General features: G+C 35.4%; 1 protein-coding gene across 4 annotated transcripts in view; it reads right to left on the bottom strand.

The window, feature by feature from the left end:
* Tp63 (tumor protein p63) overlaps nt 1-20,780 on the bottom strand; it is a 214,620-nt gene that overhangs the window by 121,611 nt on the left and 72,229 nt on the right. For all 4 annotated transcript variants that reach the window (XM_027951456.2, XM_027951457.3, XM_027951461.3 and 1 more), the window contains exons 2-3: nt 6,957-7,085; nt 6,048-6,180 (exon numbers count right to left, since the gene is read on the bottom strand). In XM_027951456.2, the coding sequence (XP_027807257.1) occupies nt 6,048-6,180; nt 6,957-7,085 (262 nt within the window). The remainder of the gene's footprint in view (nt 1-6,047; nt 6,181-6,956; nt 7,086-20,780) is intronic.

Below are 20,780 nucleotides of genomic sequence, written 5' to 3'. Positions count from 1 at the left end.
GTTCATTACTTTAACAGTTGAAAGTAAAAATTATAACAGTGGCTGGTGTGATTTTCAATGTATGCAAATGTAATATGAATGACAGCTATAATACAAAGGGAAAAGAATGATGAAAATGACATTATGCTAAGATTTCCACATTTCATTTGATGTAGTAAGATTAATTTTCAATAGATTATGGAATATTGATAATAAATATTATAAAAGTATTAGTTTTGAGATCACTAGAGTAATCACTAAGAATATGAATAATGATATAGCCAAAAAACAGAGTAGATAAATTAAAATTAAATATTAAACATAGATCAAGTAATTTAAAAAGGCAGAATAAATGGAAACAGAAGAATAACAGAGGCAATTAATAAAAAACAAACAAATGATAGTCCTAAAATACCCAATATTGATAATTACATTATATATAAATGATGTAAATACATTAAATTAAAAGACAATGATTGCCAGAATACATGAAAATGATCCAAATATATATTTTGTAAAGAAATCATTTAAATTATAATGATAAAAGCACATTAAAATTAAAAACATGGAGACAAGATTTATCATGAAAAAAATCAAAAGAAAGATTTGCTCTATTAGTATTAACAAAGACAAAGTCAATTTGGGAGAAAAGCACATTATCATAAATAAATGAAAATACTATGAAATAATAGCAGGGTCAATTCATCATTAAGATATGAGCTTAAACATGATATATCCAATGACAAAGCTTGGATATACATGTAGAAAAAACTAAAAGGCTTGAAAGAAGAAAGGGAAGATCCATAATTATAGTCAAAATCTTCAACACTCTTTTCTCAGTAGCGAATAAAATGAATAGACATAAAATAAAAAAGGATATAGAAAAACTGCACAATGGCATCAACTTACTGAATCCAATTGAGATTTATAGAACTTTCCATTCAATATAAGCAAAGTATAGTCTTTTCAAGTGCCTGCCATCATTTCCTAAAATAATCTACATCCTGATTTATGAAACAAACTTTAACACATTGACAAATTGAAATCATAGGAATTATGCTTTCTGATCATAATGAAAGAAAATTATGTTAGTATGGAAAGATAAGAGAAAAATGTCCAAATGCTCAGAAATTAAATGACATGCTTCTAAATATTAATGGTCAAAATGGAATTCTGACCAAAAATTAGAAAATATTTTAAAATGAACAAAACTGAAAATTCAGAGTATTAATATTTATTTGAAACAGCTAAAGCAGTGTCTAATGGGAACTTTCTTGAAATCAATGTTAAACTTTGTGAGAAAGAAGAAAAATCTCAAAAATATAACATTCTAATTTAAGAAGTTGAAAAAGAAAATCACAATAAGTCCAAAGGAGAAGTTAGGAAATCTGATCAGAAATAATGAAGTTGAAAAAAGAAAAACAACAGAGAAGAAAAGTGAAATAAAAATCTGAGATATGCTTAAAAGATAAATGAAATTGATGAATCTCTGGTAAGACTGGCAAAGAAAAGGCAGGTAAGAAATGAAAATAGATAATATCATTATAAATATTACAGACATTAAAGGAATCAGAAAGGAAAATTCCAAATAAGTATATGGGAACGCATTAACAACTCTGATTAATTGATTTCTCAAAAGTCACAAGTTATGAAAACTCACCTAAGATAAATAATCTCAATACAGTCCTATACTATTAAAGAAACTGAATTCATGCCAGGTACAATGGTGAGTCCCAGCAACGCAGGAGGCTGGGGCAGGAGAATCATGAGTTCAAAGCCAGCCTCAGCAGATTAGTGAGGCACTTAGCAACCTAGCAAAACCCTGTCTCTAAATAAAATATAAAAAAAGGCTAGGGATGTTGCTTACTGGTTAAGCACCCCTGTGTTCAATTCCCAGTACCAAACAAACAACAACAAAAAAGGAAACTGAGCTCCCCCAAAAGGAATCTTATGCCCAGACTGTTTGGTGAATTTCATCAAATGTGAAAATAAATATATAAATAAAAATCTACATTACACAATCTAAAAAAAGAAAGAAAGAAAAGATAGAAATACAGAAATCACACTGTAGAACATGAAGAATAGGATCTCTAGGATTAAAATGACTACAAATCATTACTAATATCATCTCTCAATGGTGGGATTGACACTTGCTTTGAACCATGTTTTTTTTTTTTTTTTTTTTCCCTATCTTTCAAAGTCTGAAGCTCTGGAATCTACAGAATTCTGTCACATCATTTTAGTTACTACAGATGGTGCTGCAGCAAAACTTTCATTTCTCTGTGTGTGTGGCATGCTCATTTGTGTCCATGCACATAAGCATGTGTGTGTTTGAGTGTGTCCTTTATATCTTAGTTGTTTTATGGAATAAATACCTATGTCTGGAACTTGATGGCCAAATGAAGTTTCTTAAAAATTAAATAAATTAGAATGGGCAAATTACCCTCCAATATATCAATTTATGCTCCCACCAAGAATTGAAAAGACTATTTTTCAGCAATCTCACCAGCATTAACTATTATGATTTAAACCTTTTTTGATCAGAGAGATATGATAAATATGTCATTGTTTCAACCCATACAATTTTTATTAGTTGAGAAGTTGGAAATATTATGTCCATTTAACATTTGTATATTCATCATGTGTGAATTACCTATACCCGTTGCCTATGGGGGGAATTCAAATTCCTCATTACTTTTTAAGCATTCATTTTATTAGGGTTGTTAAACCTTTATCATTAATTGTAATTTTTAAAATTTATATTATTTTATATATAAAATTTTTAGCCAGATTTTTTTCAGTCTTATCTTTTAAAACTTCCAAGCTTCACATTATATTTTTATAACAATAGTTACCACATTTGGACTACTTTTCCCCTTCCCAGTTTTGATCAATTCTAGTCATTCTTCAAGGTCTAAATACAAATCACCATCTCTTTAAACTATTGCCATTCTTTCTCTGGTAGACTAAATCATTACTTTTTAATGCAACTTTTTAAAATACACATATATCTGAGTAGCTTTTGTAGGGAATTTTATTCACATTTGCTTTTAATGCTGCATTCCTGCCTTTGTAAAGTAAGAGACTTTATGATTTTTTCATCCACATCATAAACATCACAACATATAGTAGGTGCTAAATAGTTACTGTGGTTACACCAGTATGCATGACTGAAATCATGTAAATTTTGTGTCATTTAAGAGGCAGGGTATTATGCTAGGTGCTACAGCCTAAGCCTTTCCAGATATCTGGTTATTGACCTGTTAATATGTAGAAGTGAAGGCCCTTCACATTTATCTGGAATCATGCAACAAGAATTTGCAAAAACAGATCATGTTAGATAATTACCACTCATTTTCCTAGGGAAAAAAAATCAAACAGTTTTAAAGGGTTTTCCTCCATGTGCAGGAAATATGCAAATGCAAAAATTAAGAGTAATGTGGCCAGTACCAATCATTTCAAGTTGTTCACCTTTTGAAGATAGGATAGGCAGGCTTACACATTTCACAAATAATATAAATCTGAAATATAAAGTAATTTATTAAGTGACAGACTCAAAAACCAACAAGGTCTTGAAAAGATAGTTAAAATAGGATTGTTTGAGACACCTTCCTTTACTGTCCCAAAGAATTTCGTTTTCAGTGATATAGAACAAGACACAAAGACAATTCCCTGTAATTCATTTCAACTCTCCCCTGTTAATCAGAATAAAACATTTGTGATTCCATCACAACTAGTTATTAAGGTAAAGTTTACATGAAAAATCAACACAAAATGGAATGAATTTCCCAATGTCAATATTTCTGTCATTAATAAGCTGACACGTCTGTCTTTTCATGTCCAAGGGTTGAATTTCTTGCATAGGAAGAGAATGCTTGGCTGAGATTCCCAACTTAATAAAATATTATACTGATGAGGAAATTAATTCATGTGCAGACTTTGGAAACTATTTAGCAAATGGGTTGTACACACAAAAGTGAAAATCTGCTATTAAGTAATGGAAGAAAAAATCCTCACATCCTTTGTAGCAACAGGCTAGAATGATGAGGAAAAAGGTGGCTTTTAATATACAAACAGTAAAACCAATTAATAGTATCCTGAGCAAGTCTAGCCTTTTACTTCTTCTGCTGCTGAGGACTATTATGACCTAGTCCCATCTCTGTGATGGTAACATGTAGACACATACGATATGAAGATACTGGAAGAATTCTGAGTCAAGGGAAGACCCAGGATTCACATAGAATAAATGTCTCAGTTCTTTGGAGACAAAATCAGGGCCACCACAGATAGGCAAGCTCCTCTTTTCAGTCAAGTTCATTCTTGCTCTAATTTTATATACCTTTCCATACCATTGCTCCAAGGGCCCTATTTTGTTTCCTTCATCCTATTCCATTTTTTCCAGCTGTTTCTGAATCCCCTATTATAGGGACCTACTATATAACCTCAAGCACTAGTCATGATGAAAAATATGGCCCCTGACCTTTAGAAACAGAGAAATAAACAATTCATACTGGTTGGAATGTATATGAAAGGGATTCACATAGAAGGAGGACGAATAGGACAATGAAGGACAGATAAGAATTGGATAGAGAGGAGAAAAAAATGGAAATGGTATTTTCAGGGAGAACATTTCCAAGAATACAAAGAAGTTAAAAACAGCATGACACTTTAAGAAACCACATGATTCAGTATGTAAAAAGATAATAATAATAGAAATAGAACTTTAAAAGCTTGTGATCCTCCACTTTAAACTTATAAGTCTTTACCTACTTCTATAAATCCAACAGTAACAGTGGAAAAATCTCTACAGAAAATACAAAGACAGTTTTGCCAAAGTAGGTACTACCCATCAAAATGCAATATTTTATGTGAACTGGGAATATCCTAATTTTAAGTTACGGTCAGTCAAATAAGAGTTTACACATCTTCATGTTCACTTATAATGCATCCAAGACCCTGAATGACCCAACACTTGGAATTATCTGACAACTTCAGTAGTCCAAAGATAACTGGGAACAAATCTGTATTGAAATGAAAAGGGCCAATGACATAATGTATTTTTCCTACTCAATTTAGCAACAAAACACCACTGTATTTGCAAAGTTACTGCTTTCTATGTTTGGTTGTTTCCTCTATCCTTTTCCCCCTTCACTTTTTCCCAATATTAAGAAGTACATTTTATGCCAAAAAAGGTGTATTCCAATAAAATCTTATATTGAGTAAAAAAATACCAGGCATTTTCTAAGACATTATCATTAATTATGTCAATAGGCACTTTAGGACACCCCACACTCTTTCCTAGCTCTTTCCCCTGTTTTTATAGAAATTTTAAGAGCAAGATTTATATTATAAATAAATGATTTTTAAAAGAGAAGAAAATCCACTAGCACTATCTACTGCATAAATGCAGTCAATTTTATCTAAGTCACCTACACATCTCAGAAAAGTATTTTGATATTATTAACTCATTATATTCCTTACCTTGTCTGGGAGTTATGTGACATATAAGATAACCATTTCATAAATAAGAAACTGAGGCCTAAGGTTATGAGTGACTCAGTTGTAAATCCAGGAAAGGCCTATCTTTATCTCAGTTATCTTCTTTCTTCTTATTCTGATACCAGGTAATTAAACATTTGTATATGCCTAGAATTGACTTTCTCCTTTTTCATCACTCAATCCCCAATACCAAAAAAAAAAAAAAAAAAAAGTCCAATGAGAAGGGTTGTTTGCTATAGTGGAAAGTACCCTCAAATTAGATCTAGATGCTGTCTCTACCATCTGGAAAATCTTGAGTAGTGTCATCTGCTCTAAGTTGGGATTGACATTAGGAACAACTCATAAAATATACAAAGGATTCTTTCCAACCTCTTCCCCACATATTGTAGAGAGTTATGCAGACCCCAAATCCACAAACTACTACTAATCATGCCTTGGCTGAATAGATAAGTTCTTTCCAATGTTCTATTCAGATCCACCTGCCTCTTTAGATACCTTTAAAGAAACAGGATTTATAGAATTGAGTAGAGCATGGTCTACTGATTAAAGAGGAAACCCAGGCCACTCACCCACATGGGGTCACTGAGGTCCGAGTCTTGCATGCGGATACAGTCCATGCTAATCTCAATCTTGTTTGTTGCACCATTTTCTGATGGTTCATCCACAAAGTTCAAGTCAATGGGCTGAACTGAACATATAGGCCTAATATAATGGAAAGAAAAAATGTGTGTTAGCCAATGGGAAGGGACTAAAATATAATCACTAGGCTGGTAAGAATGAGTGCTTTCTATTTCAAAGTTTGCAAGGCTCACTACTTGCTGAGAGTCAGGAGAGTTTGAATCCTGGCTCAACCTTTACCAGATATATAATTTCAAGCAGTTCAAATCTAAATCTTATTTGTTAAATGGGAATCATGACCCCTGCACTCTTCAAAGAATTGCTGGATGGAATGAAGAACAGAAGAGATGGATCAATGATAAAGCATTTTATACCCTATCCTGCATGTCCTCAGTGCTCTGATATTCTCCTCAACTACCTCCTTATTTTATTCCACTTATTCAAACCTACTTTTAATAAAAAACTAGTAATATTTTTCATAGCAATATAATAATGATCAACAAAATTGGGTGTTTTACCTTTTCAGGCAATAACTGCTTTATAACATTGGATAAGTCTTCAAGACAAAGGGGTAGATTTTGAGCACCAGAAAGAAATGATTTGGGGTAATTCAGGAGATCCTTTTAGATTTTCCAAAAATTTCTCTCTTTAGAATAATAATGATCTTTTGGTATTGGAAACTGAACAAACAACCACAGGGTTTGAACACAGAGATAATATTGGAGGCAAGCAATTTTCCTGACAACATTAATTTTTTACTAATTCTAGAAACACACCCTAGTGAGTTATATTTGCACTATCCACATTTACCTATATTTAATGGTTCGAATACAATGTACTCTTGCTTATTTGATACTTACTGTTCCAGAAAATCCCAGATATGCTGGAAAACCTCTGGACTAAGGAATTCACTTGTCTGTGTGCTCTGGGACATGGTGGATCGGTAATAACTTTCTTTCCAAGAGAAATGCGCTGGGGTTTCTACAAAGCTTAAAAGGACAAAAATGAAGCTAGGATTATATTTCTGCATTTATGATACAGGATATTTAAATTAAAGCATATTGTATCAAAACATCAAGGAAGTCTATAAAATCACACAGGTATATATAGTACATTTTTCAAGTTGCATAATGATGTTTCTTTAGGAAGCACTGTGGATCCATTTGGCTATAAAATCAGACAGACTTCCCATGCTAGACAATCAAGCCTTTTATCAAATTCGTCTTTCTTAATTAATAATGTTATTATGTGCTATCGTTCCCCAATCCAACATCTGTGTTCTGCAGATTTCAAAAAGAAAATAAACATTCCCTCATTAAATTTGACAGCAAATCTGACCTATCATTAAACCCATTTTATAAGTGTCTCAACTGCTTATCCTGCCTCCAGCAGGTAAGAAGTAGAATCAGAAAATAGAAAAGAGCTCAGAGAACTTCACCTTCAGGTTAATCATCTCTCTCATAACTAAAATCTTAGCATCACACTCAAGGACAATAAACTCAAACTTCTGGACCTAAACTTTCATTTTTAATCACTAGCTCCTTTGATGTGTGTGTGTGTGTGTGTGTGTAGGTGGTATTTCTAAATTGGAGTTTAGAATACTATGTTAGACTAAGGGATAAGCAAGCAATTGAACACTTTGCAAATTAATAACATTTTTGTTTGCTTCATTTTGCTCCTGGATCTTCATATTTTTTTACTTAAGTATTTTTTTTTAAACTCTCACCCCCACACATCTGAAGTGAAACACCAGGTTTCTCAGGTAACGCAGTCTCCAAATCTGAATATTTACATCTGAATATTTATGTGCAAATCATCTTAGTAGTGATTAACTGTAATGATCAGTGGACTGATTTTTACCCCAGGACAAAATTAGCTAAGCTTTTAATCATTATTGCTCATATTATAAAGAGTCATAGTATCCTAAGACAGTTAATCATCATCTTAAATTTTCAAATATATGTTACGGTCTAGTAAGAGAAGATAATAATATTGGATTTATTAATAATGATTTCTAAGCTACCTGAAACAGTACATTCATCTGCTCAAATTACATATATAGAGAACACCTATTATTTTCCAGGGAGCATCATGGATATTAGAAATAAAAAGTGAATCAGGAATGTCTCACACCTCCGGGAAGTCACAGTGTAGAAATAAGGCAGGAAAACAAGCCTCTGATAAAATGGTTAACAGTATAGCCAGTACTGGGAAAACATAAAAATTGAATATATAACCTTATCTGTAGGACCAAGGAAATTAACAGATGATGAGGAGAAACTAGCCAGGCCAGGTAAAAACCAAAGGTATGGAGTGGGCATTGTGTAGCAATAGCATAAACAAAATACTAAAATGGAAACTAGTTTGGTGAATGTGAGAAAATGGCAAGTGACTATGTTAGTAAGGTACAAAAGTTTGGAACAGATAATGTTGCAGGATGGAGCAACAGAGAAACGTAGAAACAGATGCTATCTTAAAAAGTGTTTGTATAATTCAATACTTGTATTGAAAGATTTTTAAATGAACTTTTTGAGATAGCTGTATATTTGCATGTAGTTATAATAAATAAAAACACAGAGAGGTGTCTTGTATCATTTAGCCAGTTTTCCCAAGGGCAGCATCTTGTAAAACTATTGTACATATCACTACATGATAATGACATTGATAAAATCCACCAGTCTTATTTAGAAATTCTTAGTCTTATACTCATTGTATGGTGTGAATTTCATTCTATATAATTTTATCACATATGTAGGGTAGTATATCTACCCCCATGCTATTAATTAAAGGATTTAATACATGAGATGGACACACATTTAGAATATGCTCTGCATTGATCCATGTGGAAGATCTATGGAGGAATGATATATATAGCATGATAGTTCAAAGTTAAAGTGGGTTATTTAGGAGGTTGTTTTACCAATCGAACTAAAGACAATAGTAGCACAGAATCAGCATGGGTGGAGAAGTTGGAGACAAATTAAATCATTAGTGAAAAGGGTTAAATAAGTATGGGTTTATTACTGTTGGAGAGAAATGAAATAGTCAAGCATGTTTCCAGCTTTTTTGAACAGAGGGACTGATGATTCCACTGAAGACAGTTTGAAAATTTGGCTTGGAGAGGAAGGAGATGCTGAGTTGCATGTGGAGTTTGAGGTACCTATGGATATATAAAAAATAAATTTGCCTGTTTAATAAATCTTAAACTTTAGGCAGAAGAATGGGCCTGATGTTTAGAAACAGAAGTCCTTATCACAGGATGAAAACGAATCCATGAAGGTGTACACAGTGATCTAGGCAGAATATCCAATGAGGAAAGGAGGGACACCATTTGGAGAATCTACGACCTGGCTAACTAAGAAGTGTAGGGTCTAAAACAGTAATAAAGTTATCAACACTACCAAGGGATTTAAGAAGATAAGACCTGAAAAACAGATTTGACATGAAAAGACCATTAGCCACGTTGGTATTAGTACTTTCTGTTTATTAATGATGGCACAAAAATTTCAGTGATTTGAGGGATATACAAAGATATGAAGAAAATGTTCTTTTTTTTCAATTTTTGTTTGTTATTATGAATGGACAGAATGCCTTTATTTGTTTATTTTTATGTGGTGTTGAGGATAAAACCCTGTGACTCATATATGCTAGGCAAGTGCTCTGCCACTGAGCTATAGTCCCAGCCCAAAGAAATGTTCTTTTGATATAGAGTTATTATGCCCAAAAAGGTAAATCAAAAAGAATGAAAAATTAAAAGATATTGGAAAGAAAAGGAATGTTGTGGAGAAGGATCTTGGAAGAGGCGGGCAGGAAGGAGTTGATGGCTTAAGTGGAGAATATGGTATTGAATGAAAACCCCTGGCTCCCTCATTCCAAGAGGAAGGAAAAAAGACAAGATGACATGTGGATTTATATGTTTTTATAGAAGACAAATAGAAGTCATGGCTGATGCCTTCAGTTTCTTGATGAGGCAGAAGGTAGGCAAAGTTAGTTGAAATGGCAGGGTCAGTCACTGAGTGGTTGGAAGAGAAAGGTAAGGGTTTAGGGTGGAGTTGATTAGGAAATGTGACTTTTTCATGGCCTCAGTGTTCTCAGTTCTGTGTTTCTCTCTGGTTTCTATCAGCTATTGAAGTAGGGAAAGACACAGGAGAAAGCACCATACCTATTATTCCTCTGAATAGGTTGTCAGGAAACTGAAATCTAGTATGGGGTCCAGACTTGAGGGGAGGGGAAGAGAAATGAGGACAGAAATGGATGAAAGGGAACTAGAAGGTTTTATGAGGTTAAAGAACAGATACATAAGAGAATGAAACGAGAAAGTCAAATGATGAAAATGGAAGTTAGTGTCCCTCTCAAGACCACATCTAGAAAATGTACCTATAATTAGAAGAGCATCTTGAAATCCACTATCTTTAAATTAAAGGGTAAGTTAATTTTATTTTATTTTTAGAAGAAGGGCAGACTTGATTTATGTATTGCAATTAGTAAGTAGAAAGGAAGTGGAAAATAATGGAAGTGGAAAATAATTTACAGAAGTGAAAATTATAAAATACTTAGATGACACTTTCAAATGTGTTTGATTTGCACTAACATTTATCTTTAGACTAAACTGAAGTAGAAATAAATAGGAAAAATAAAAGTAAAGACTGTTCCTAAGCAATGGTAAAAATGAATTATCCAAACCCCAGAATGCAAATCAACTTTCATGTGAGAAGTTATGTACATGACTCCCAAGTCCATTTCCAACACCCAAAGACCTAAGTACCCAAAGCATCCAGGACCTTGCAGCCTAGCATCCAGGCAAGCAGTCGAAAATAAATGGAGCAACACAAATTGTATTCTCAGCAATCGCATTATCCAGTGTGTGATTCCATATGACAAATATAAGAGTTTTTAAGTTGGCAGATATTTAATTGTAGTTTCTAAAGAGATTGATAGTAACTGTGACCTAGGTCTTACATAACAAAAAAGCATGGAACAGATTCAAAAAGAGGCAAACAGAAGACACTGTAGTGTTTTCTAGAGTAGAAGAGAGAGTCTCGATTCCACAGCCACATGCCACTTCTTACACAGATCTCCACAGCAAAGTTCTGGTTTCTCCCTATGCCATTAATTTATGTGGCTCCCACCCCATTTCTGTCTGACTCCCAAAGACCTTCCTTGTATTTAATATCGCTTCTAGCCAGCGATGAAACCTTGGGTGATCCCCCTACACTCTTCCAACCTCAGCTTCCTAGAAAGCGACACAGGGTGAGCATCTGTACCCTGCTATGTTTCCACTCTACCCCATCCTCAGTGCCCTCTTCTCCAAAAGTACTTTATAGACCCTTATTTGAACTATACTCTTTCTCCTTTGAACTTTCCCAAACTTTTGCTTTACCTCATCAATGCTAGTTTATTCTATTTTGCTTGTATAACAATTAATCTACTGTAGAGGATTTTAACTAATTCGACGATAAAATCCCTCTCAAATCCGTCTTGTAGTTTTATGGCTGCTTGAGGCTCTACTGGCATGACCAAGTTAGTTAATGTATTTGAACCTTGGTGTCTTCAACTCTGCTTCCTGCAGAGGGTGGTTGAGAGGCTGACTTAAAATAATGTGCTATTCATTTTTTATATAGTGTCTGGTCACAAAGGCATTGGTTCTCTTAGATCAAGTGCTACATAATTTGTACCTGATAAATTAAACTAATAAGGATTTATTAAAAAAGGTCTGTTAAGGTTGTAATCATGCCATATGAAAGTAATTGTATTAGAAAACTTGTATCATCCTTCATTTCTCGTCAGTCAAACCATCCTCCATCTATGGCCTTGAGCCAAAAATGATGCTCCCATTGCCTCTCTTTATTCTGGATCATCTTTGTCTCAGGCTTGCCACATCAACTGGCAACTTTCCCCTTAGGGCCTTAAGTTCTCAAAGAGGATTTATTACAAACAAACAAACAAAAACAAAAACAAAACAACAAAACAAGCAACAACAACAACAAAAAAAACAAGGGTAGAGTTTGGAATTGATCCATATTATATTTCATAAAACAGTCAGCAATGGGGAGGGGATTCCAGATACCCCTTCTTATTAACAAGAAGTTTGGGTTTTACTTCTCTTATGCACACTAGAGCTCTGAGCATGATTTTATTAAAAAATTTTTTTTTGAAAGAAAAGGAAAGACCAATGGTCTAGGTTAGGAGAGATTCAAGGTCTCTCCTTTGCAAACAAGTGCTAATTTTCCTACTCCCTGGATCACCATGCAAACAGGGATAGAGATCAAATAGTGACAGGGAAGAGGTCAAATAGTGCCATTGGGCAGGAAAAGTGAAGCAAACCCCATCTATCTCCAAGTCTTTGCCTTTGATGAATCTCAGCATCAATTCACACAGTTCATTCAGGAAAAATAAGCTTCATCAGAAGCTAAGTCTCAGCATGATTGCCCAAACTTTGGTATCTGGATATGATAAATGAGAGAACACAGGTTTTATATATATAAAAAAAGTATCTATTCCCTTTTTCAAAACTAGAGATATATTGATTCTATACAAACATGCCCTTATTGATCTAACAAAATAGGACAGCATTTAGTAGTAAATAGAGTCAGAAGCTCATGGCTGCTACTAGATTTCCTGCCTCAGTCCCCTTGACAGGCTATTAGTCATTCTGATAGAGGGAAAATATGGCATCAGGAATCCCAGTCTCTTGCAGGAGTCTCCTTGCAAGCTGGGCTCACACTGCTGCTCACATTCCCATAGGAAAGATGCAGTCATGCTTGAGTCTACACCTTGAGTGTGTCAAAGTTGGTAGCACCCTTAGATAGTGCTTTTCTAGTCTTGCTCCTGCATTTCATAGAGAAGCTGAGGTCAGAATACTTGTCCTAGATTCACTATTGTCTCGGGGTGTCAGCTAATGAAAGCAGAAATGTTATATAAGCAGAAAGAGAATGTTAAATTCTCTGGAATTTTCTAAACCAGTTGTTAAAATTTAAAATTAAATTGTATTAAAATACAAAGATTTTAATAAGTTTTTCAAAATTCATCTATGCCTAATTGTTTTTTTCTATCATAGGTGCTTCTGAAAGCCATTTGGAAAAGTAATGTAATTCCTCAGATTAAAAAAATAAAAAATTCATCTGTGAATTCAATGCTGCCTTTCTCTGATAATATATTTCAAATAAAGGTTTTATGTGTAAATGATTCAACATGATATTGAGTATTATCTGGACAACTATGTGAAACAAGTAATGAATATGACTCAGCTAGTAATGATAAAGTTGGGATTTAGATTCAAGATTATACTACTTCAAATTCATGCTTAATCAAATGACTTATATGATTTTATGATTTCTAATTTTCATTCATTATAGAACTTGGAACATAAGCTTTTATAAGGAGGATGTTTTCTATAAAAAATAATCTATTAATTTTGTCTCATCACAATAGCCTTCCCTTTTCTACAAGATGAGCATAAAATGGCATAGGAAACAAGTAGTGGTAGTTGAAAACTATTTAGAGAGTCTAGTTCTTTTTCAGATTCTCAATATCACCAGAAGGAGCTGATTTACAAATGCAGCGAAAGAAAACAACTGATTTTACTATTACTCAAGGGAACTTGACCAAATACTCTGATAGCATCCTAATCCTTAGATGAAAGTGCTTCATAATTCTAAATAAAGTTAGTCAATACCCAAAAAACCAAATGTCAAATGTTTTCTTTGATATAAGGAGGCTGATTTAGAGTGGGATAGGGATAGGGAGCATGGGAGGAATAGACAAACTCTAGATAGGGCCGAGGGATTGGAGGGGAGGGGAGGGGGCATGGGGTTATTAATGATGGTGGAATGTGATGGACATTATTATTGAAAGTACATGTATGAAGACACGAATTGGTGTGAATATACTTTGTGTACACCCAGAGATATGAAAAATTGTGCTATATATGTATAATAAGAATTATAATGCATTTTGCTGTCATATATAAATAAAAATAAATATGACTTTTGCTTCTTCTGTTCATTCACACATCCATCCATGTATCACCCATCCATTCATCAGCCACCCATGCATCCATTCATTCGTCCAATCTTATCAATTCATGGAATTATTAGTTAAGCCTTTCTCACCAACCTCTAGATAAAATGTGTTTTTTAATTGACCTTAGGCACATTCTAGATCATATAATTCCTTTACATTTTTAGTTCAAAACCATTCACATCTTTGAGTTTTCTCTATTATAATCATTATTGATATTCTCATATTGTGTTTTAAAGATGCCAAAGAATACCTTGATGTATTTTAGTGCATTATCACTTCATAGCACCCAATAGTCTCCATGGGCCCTGGAGGACTAAATTTATTCATAAGCTTGATTTAAATCCATCTTCCCAAATCACTCACCTGCTCTAAATCAGACCTATTAATATCTTTCCTTCCTTATATGGACAATTTCACTTTCAATTTCCTGTTGAAAAATGACCAGGTAGTTTTTTTCTCTCTCCATCCATCCTAACTCAAACCTATATATCAACCTCACTCTTAGTAACCAAAACTTTAAAGGTCAAAATGCATTTACAGCACATGTTATGTCTTAAAATTTCAATGTATTACAATTTAAACAACAAAGTATTGCAGCCAATGAAGTCTTTTTTACTTATCACTGAATTGATAGATTCTTAAAAGAATCTCCTTTCTATACCCATTTCTCCTCTGCTCTACTGCTCCTCATAGTTAGTGGACCTCCTTTTCATCTTCAGAACACATTTCCCCCACCATGACCTTCCTTAAGATTTGATTGCTCTCAGCTTGACTCTACCATGACCCAGATTTCTCTCTATTCAGAGAGAAATAGAATAACTATAGACTAACTCTAGCTTCCTTCTCTCATACTCCCCATCCCACTAAGCCTTTGGTTAGAATTCTCTCCCAAACTATGTACCTATGGGATGCTCAGTCTTCCCTTAAAAAGCATTTCTTTAGGTTATTCCTTCCCTGACTCAGAATTCACAGTCATTTACTTTGTGCCCTTGACAAAATAGTCAGGTCTTTGCTCCTTATTGCTTTAGGCAAATCTATTTGTCCCAATTATTCAGCCAGATTTAGCCTACAGGTTGTTTTTCACCCTGTATCTTTTTCAAACTGTGACCTCTTAGTCTCCACCAGCATTTCCAAATTCTTTAATTCTCTACATTTGCCAATGCCCAGATCAAAACTTAGAGAGAAAAGGTGCAATATTTTTATTTTTTGCTGTTTGAGTGTTCTTGTCCTTAGTTAATTCTATTGTAATTTAACCATGTTGAAATGGTATTTTCTTTTTGTATATACAGGTCTATTGCTCTAACAAGTAAGGAACTAGCAGTGAAGAAACATTATTTTCCTAGGCCTTTCTATGACAGAACTATAGAATGAAGAAAACTAGAAGGCAGACAGAGACATACATGAATGTATCTTTGCATTCCTACATGAAACAGAATCCCTGACATAATAACAGAGCATTTATGAACACTTGTTGAATGAATGACCTTAGAGTCATAAAGAATGGCCTTAGGGTTGGTGTAGAAATATAAATTCAACCAACTTCTACTCTCTTTGATTTTCGTGGTGCTGGGGATCGAACCTTGTTCCTGCTAGGCAAGTGCTCTTTCATCAACCCAACTCCCTAGATTTCTTTATGTTACATCATAATAGCTTCAGTTAAAAAAAAAATAAGTGCATATTTTGAAATGAGACAGAAAAAAAAATGAAAACCAAACACAAGAGCAAAGAAGTAGGTACTTCTCAAGTGCCTAAGGACTCATGTATGATACCACAACCCATTAAGTGATTGATCCTGGGGGATCAAGAGAAATGTACAAGTGCATGCTATTTTTGGTTCCAAAAAGCAGGAAAGTATGCAGTATTCTGAGAAATATCTACTCTGCAATACTAAAAAAGAAAGAAAGAAACTGCTATTTAAAAAGTGTATTTTTCAATTTTCTAGAAAACTTGGCTATCCAGAATGTCATATTTCTTTACAACTCCTTGTAGGATAAGTTTTAATTTAAATCATTATAGCACTTTTTGTTCCTTTCCTTTTTTGTCTTATGGTCCATTTTTTTTTTAATCCATACTATCCACGGAACTTGCCAGTTCTCAGAGGGAAGAACTATCTTTTAGTTTCTATCCTTTGCAGCTTTACATTCTAGCACAGTATCTGGCACAGAGTAGGTGTAAAATAGTTGCTTGTTAAAGAAAATTAAAAAAAAAAAAAGACTACATATAGCAAAACCAACATCTGTAGCAGAAACAGCAGCTGCCATCTAATTGTCTCCATGAGCAGGGCACCCTGCAACCTGCCTGACAGTCACTGATTAATTGCACAACATCCTGTGAGGTGGATACCAACATTATTCCATTATTCAGAGGAGACGATGCTCAAGATCACACACACACACACACACACACACACAAAAAAAAATGAGAATGAGAATGGGAACGTCTGTATGTAAGGATATAGCTTCAGAGTCCCTGCTCTGCCATTTTCAAGGTTAATGACTTTGGATTAGTTATTTGACTTTTGTAAATCTTAATTTTCACATTGACATCATGAGAATGAGAACAGCACCTTTCCAATAGGGGGAGGGGAGGCCTTGCATCATTACCTTAGATGGTTACTCACTTCCCCACTATGTGGCAACAGGCATCACACTTTATAGGTCAATCGAATCATTTGAGTACATGTGCAAAATGTAAATTCCCTGTCCCTACCTCCAAGAGATTATTTTTCTAATGATCTGGTGCGAGACCCACAATTCTGCACTTTCAAGAATTACACTTGGCTTCAGGATTTGCCTAAATCTCAATCTATTTGGAATTGTTTACTTTTTAAAATTAGAATGCCTTGATAAATCTGTATTTTCTCTAAATAACCATCATTAAATAGAAAGTATCAGAGTCTTGTTCATTCAGATATCTTTTCTTTCTTTTTTTTTTGGGGGGGGAGGCAGTGCTCGGGATTGAACTCAGGGTTGGTGCACACTCTACCACTCAGCTACACTCCCCAATATTCAGATATCAAGTTAACACTTGAATAAAAGAGTTCAGTGTAATAATTACAATTAATATTATAGAACACATACCACATACTGGACATTGTTCTAAATGCTTACTGGATTAACTCATTTAATCCTTTCAATATCCCATCATAAATTTTTACTATTATAATCTTCACTTTATAATAAAACAGTATGGCACAGAGAGCTAAATAAATTTCCCAAAGCAATTCCCCATATCAAAGAAAAAAAATGCAGGCTCAGCAGTCAGCCTGCCAGGCTTGAATTTTTGATCCTCCCATCAACTAGGGGATTGTATCATTGTGTTACATCCCCAGCCCTTTTTATTTTTATTTTTTAATTTTAAGAAAGGTCTTGCTAAATTGCCCAGATTGGCCTTGAACTTGTGATCCTCCTGCCTCAGACTCAGGAGTTGCTGGAATTAGGGCATGTGACACTGAGCTCGGCCAAAGCCGGCACCTTTAACTGTCACATTGTGGTCACTCTCCTGGGAATGGATATAGGTCAGAGAGGTCAGGGCTATGGGTGGAGGTGAGAGTCCTGCCTTAGGGGCTTGGGGCCTGATACCATCGCTGGATGGGATCTTAGGCAAGTGCCTCCCCTCTCAGGGCTCAAATTCCTCCTCTGTGAAGAGAGGCGGTTGACTCTGATAAACTCTAAGACCCTCTGGTCCAAAGATTATATCATTCATTTTACAGAAGACTAAGGCCCAAGGGTTGCTATCAGCAAAAATGTACTCCCTCTTCTAGAAGAGCTCCATTATTATTTTTCTTTACCTACCAATTCAAAACACTTCCTTCTGGGTCAATCGTCCTTTGTCCTTCCTTCTTGCTGAGGAAAGCCAAGAGTACTGCAGCCTAGAGAAGGTAGCTCTGTCTTCCCCAATCTCCTTCTAACCTCTGTTTAATCTGACTCCCAGAGTACTTCCACCTGAGCCTATTTGAGCCCTATGTCTCTCCTGGGGAGGCCCATCAGCTGTTAGCCCCTCCTTTCCCACTGTCTTCCCCAGCAATGGCCTTCCTCACAGCTAATTCATCCTCAGTGATCTCTGCTCTATCTCTGCTGACCTCTCCACTTTCTTGCTGTAGTCCCCTCCCAGGCTTGACCTCTCAGGCTTCCCTTAGCCTGCATTTTTCAAACCTGGGAATGCTTTAGAATACCTGGGATACTTAAAATACACATGACTGAGCATGACTCCAGTTCAATTAAATGAGAATTTTGAAGAGTAGAATAAGGGAGTAAGTATTATTTTAAAGGTTGGAAGTTCCACGAGGTTCTAAGTGTGGTACAATAAAGAGCCATTGCTATCTATCCCTGTGATTCCCAAGGAGAGAAAAGAAACAGATCAAAATCACCTGGGCAGCTAGATATACCTCACTCCAGGGAAAGAAGTCTGGGCATGTGAAGCCTAACACCTCCCAGGTGGTTTGAAGAAGCTGCTTTAGGAAATGAGATTCTAGGCAGACATGGTTGTGCACACCTATAATCCCAGCAACTTGCAAGACTAAGGCAGGAGGGTTACAAGTTTCAGGAAAGCCTTAGCAACTTAGCAAGACCCTGTCTCAAAATAAAAAAATTAATAAAAAGGATTTGGGATGTAGTTCAGTGGTAAAGCACCCTGGGTTTACTTCTCAGTACAAAACAACAACAACAACAACAACAAAACACCACCAAGTTTCTAGCTGAACCTCTAAAGCCCTAGGGATCACTGTACCCTCCTCTTAGATGTCTTTGCAAAAAGCTCCAGGCTTCTGATTTTGTCCTGTGCCAATTTAGTATTTCTAATTATAAAGAGCTGTGCAGAGATAAAAATACTTGACAGGGCCATATTCTTTGTTTGAGCTAGCTGGCCTGATCACTATGGGGAGTCTCTTTTCCCCTAGGTTTCTTTCCTCCTATGTGTAAAGGAAGGGTATTGGATTATTATACAGTCACTAAACTTCCTTCCTATTTTATTATTCTATAACTTTAAGGTCCACAGTCTATTGTTGCTCATGATTACACAAGCAGCCCCAATTCTTTCTACTCTCAGCTGACAACAGGCAACTCATCTGGGCAGACCTATTTATTCCCCACACCTGGGACCAAAGGCCCACTGTAAGCTGATACCACAGCTGAGACTTCTTCGGACTTCTTTATTATACCAACTCTCTGCCCAAACTTGAGATCAGGCCTCTGAATATCCACGGAGATCTTCCGTGTCAGTGCTGTCTGAGGGCAACGTCATCTGATGGTGATCACCTCTTTCTTTTCTGGGCTTCCACCTCCTGCAGGAAGATACCTATGAGGGTGGCTCCAGAACCTTAGGGTGAACACACACAGCCCTGGGCTCTCAGCCTTCCAGCTGTCAGCTGCGGGCAGGAGGTGGTTACCAGAGTGACCATAGAGCAGCTGCCATAGCCTTCTGATTGTCAGCTTTGTTTCACTGAGAGATGGCTCAATCTGCCAGGAAGGGTTGGATGGCAGAGGTGAAGCAAAGAAGGAGTGGCTATGGTGGGGTCTTCCCCACCAGCTTCCTGTCTCTCTTGTTGACTTGAGATGCACTCCGTAAAGAGGCTGGGGACAGGTTGGCCTCTCAGGCCATGTGCCGTGACCACATTCTATATACTCTGTATTTTTTCCACAAGTCAATAAAATATGCTTAAGCCAACAATGATAATAAAAAGAATATTTAACATGATTTTTTTAAAAAAAGTAAAACCAGGAGTGTTCATGGGGTTTGGCCTTCCCATCAGTGAACTATAATCTCCCAGCTTGGCCTGATGCCCTGATTTTGTATCTAAGAATGGAAGAGGGAAAAGAGGGAAGAACAAACAGAAGAAGCAAGGGTATTTTAGTCCATCTACTAAATAAAGTGTTCTGAGACAAAGGTGGAAGGGAAAAAATGAAAACCTTGTGGGCTAAATATGCTGGGGGCAGGAATTTGGGGCAGGGTTTAAAGGAGGAAAGATAAAAGGATTGTAGCTTATGAAAACAGGAGAGAAAGATGAAGAAAAAGAAAGTGTTACCCAAGGTTATGGAGTGGGTCTTTAATGTCCTGGAGACTAAGAACAAATGAAAATGTTAAAAGAATGGAATTACGTGACTTAAAAAAAATCTCTTTGTGTTTTTTTTCCACTTTCTTTTATAGTGCTTGTTATATGTAATACCACTTAGAGAACAAACCCATGATGGCCACAGATTCAATGGTGTCTAAAGCATTTCATATATATATATATATATATATATATATATATATATATATATATATATATATATATATTCATTCATCCAGTCCTGGGGCTTGAACTCAGTCTCATGCATGCTAGGCAAACACTCTGCCACTGAGCTACATTCACAGTTCCCAAAGCATTATATTATTAAAGACATTTATCTATATTTCAAGAAAAGAAAAGAAGTTTTGTTGTTGTGTTGTTTGTTTGTTTTTTTAAGTTTAGAGAGAGGATAGGGTATGCTTCCATAGAAAAAGGGTTTCACAGAATGATTGGCTCAAGAAAAGCACTCTTTTTTAAATAGAGCTCTAGCCACACAAACTGTTTTTGGAAGGTTTTTAAGAAATGCTAGTTTGCATAGATATAGTTGATGGTTTTCAGTAGTTGTGACAGAGCCCAGCCTACAAAACTGAACATATGACTCTCTGTTTTATGG

The sequence above is a fragment of the Marmota flaviventris genome, chromosome 8, assembly GCF_047511675.1.
Source record: "Marmota flaviventris isolate mMarFla1 chromosome 8, mMarFla1.hap1, whole genome shotgun sequence".
Taxonomy (NCBI): Eukaryota; Metazoa; Chordata; class Mammalia; order Rodentia; family Sciuridae; genus Marmota; species Marmota flaviventris.
Note: the sequence above shows the minus strand (reverse complement) of the source record. Positions and strands in the feature narration are given on the sequence as shown.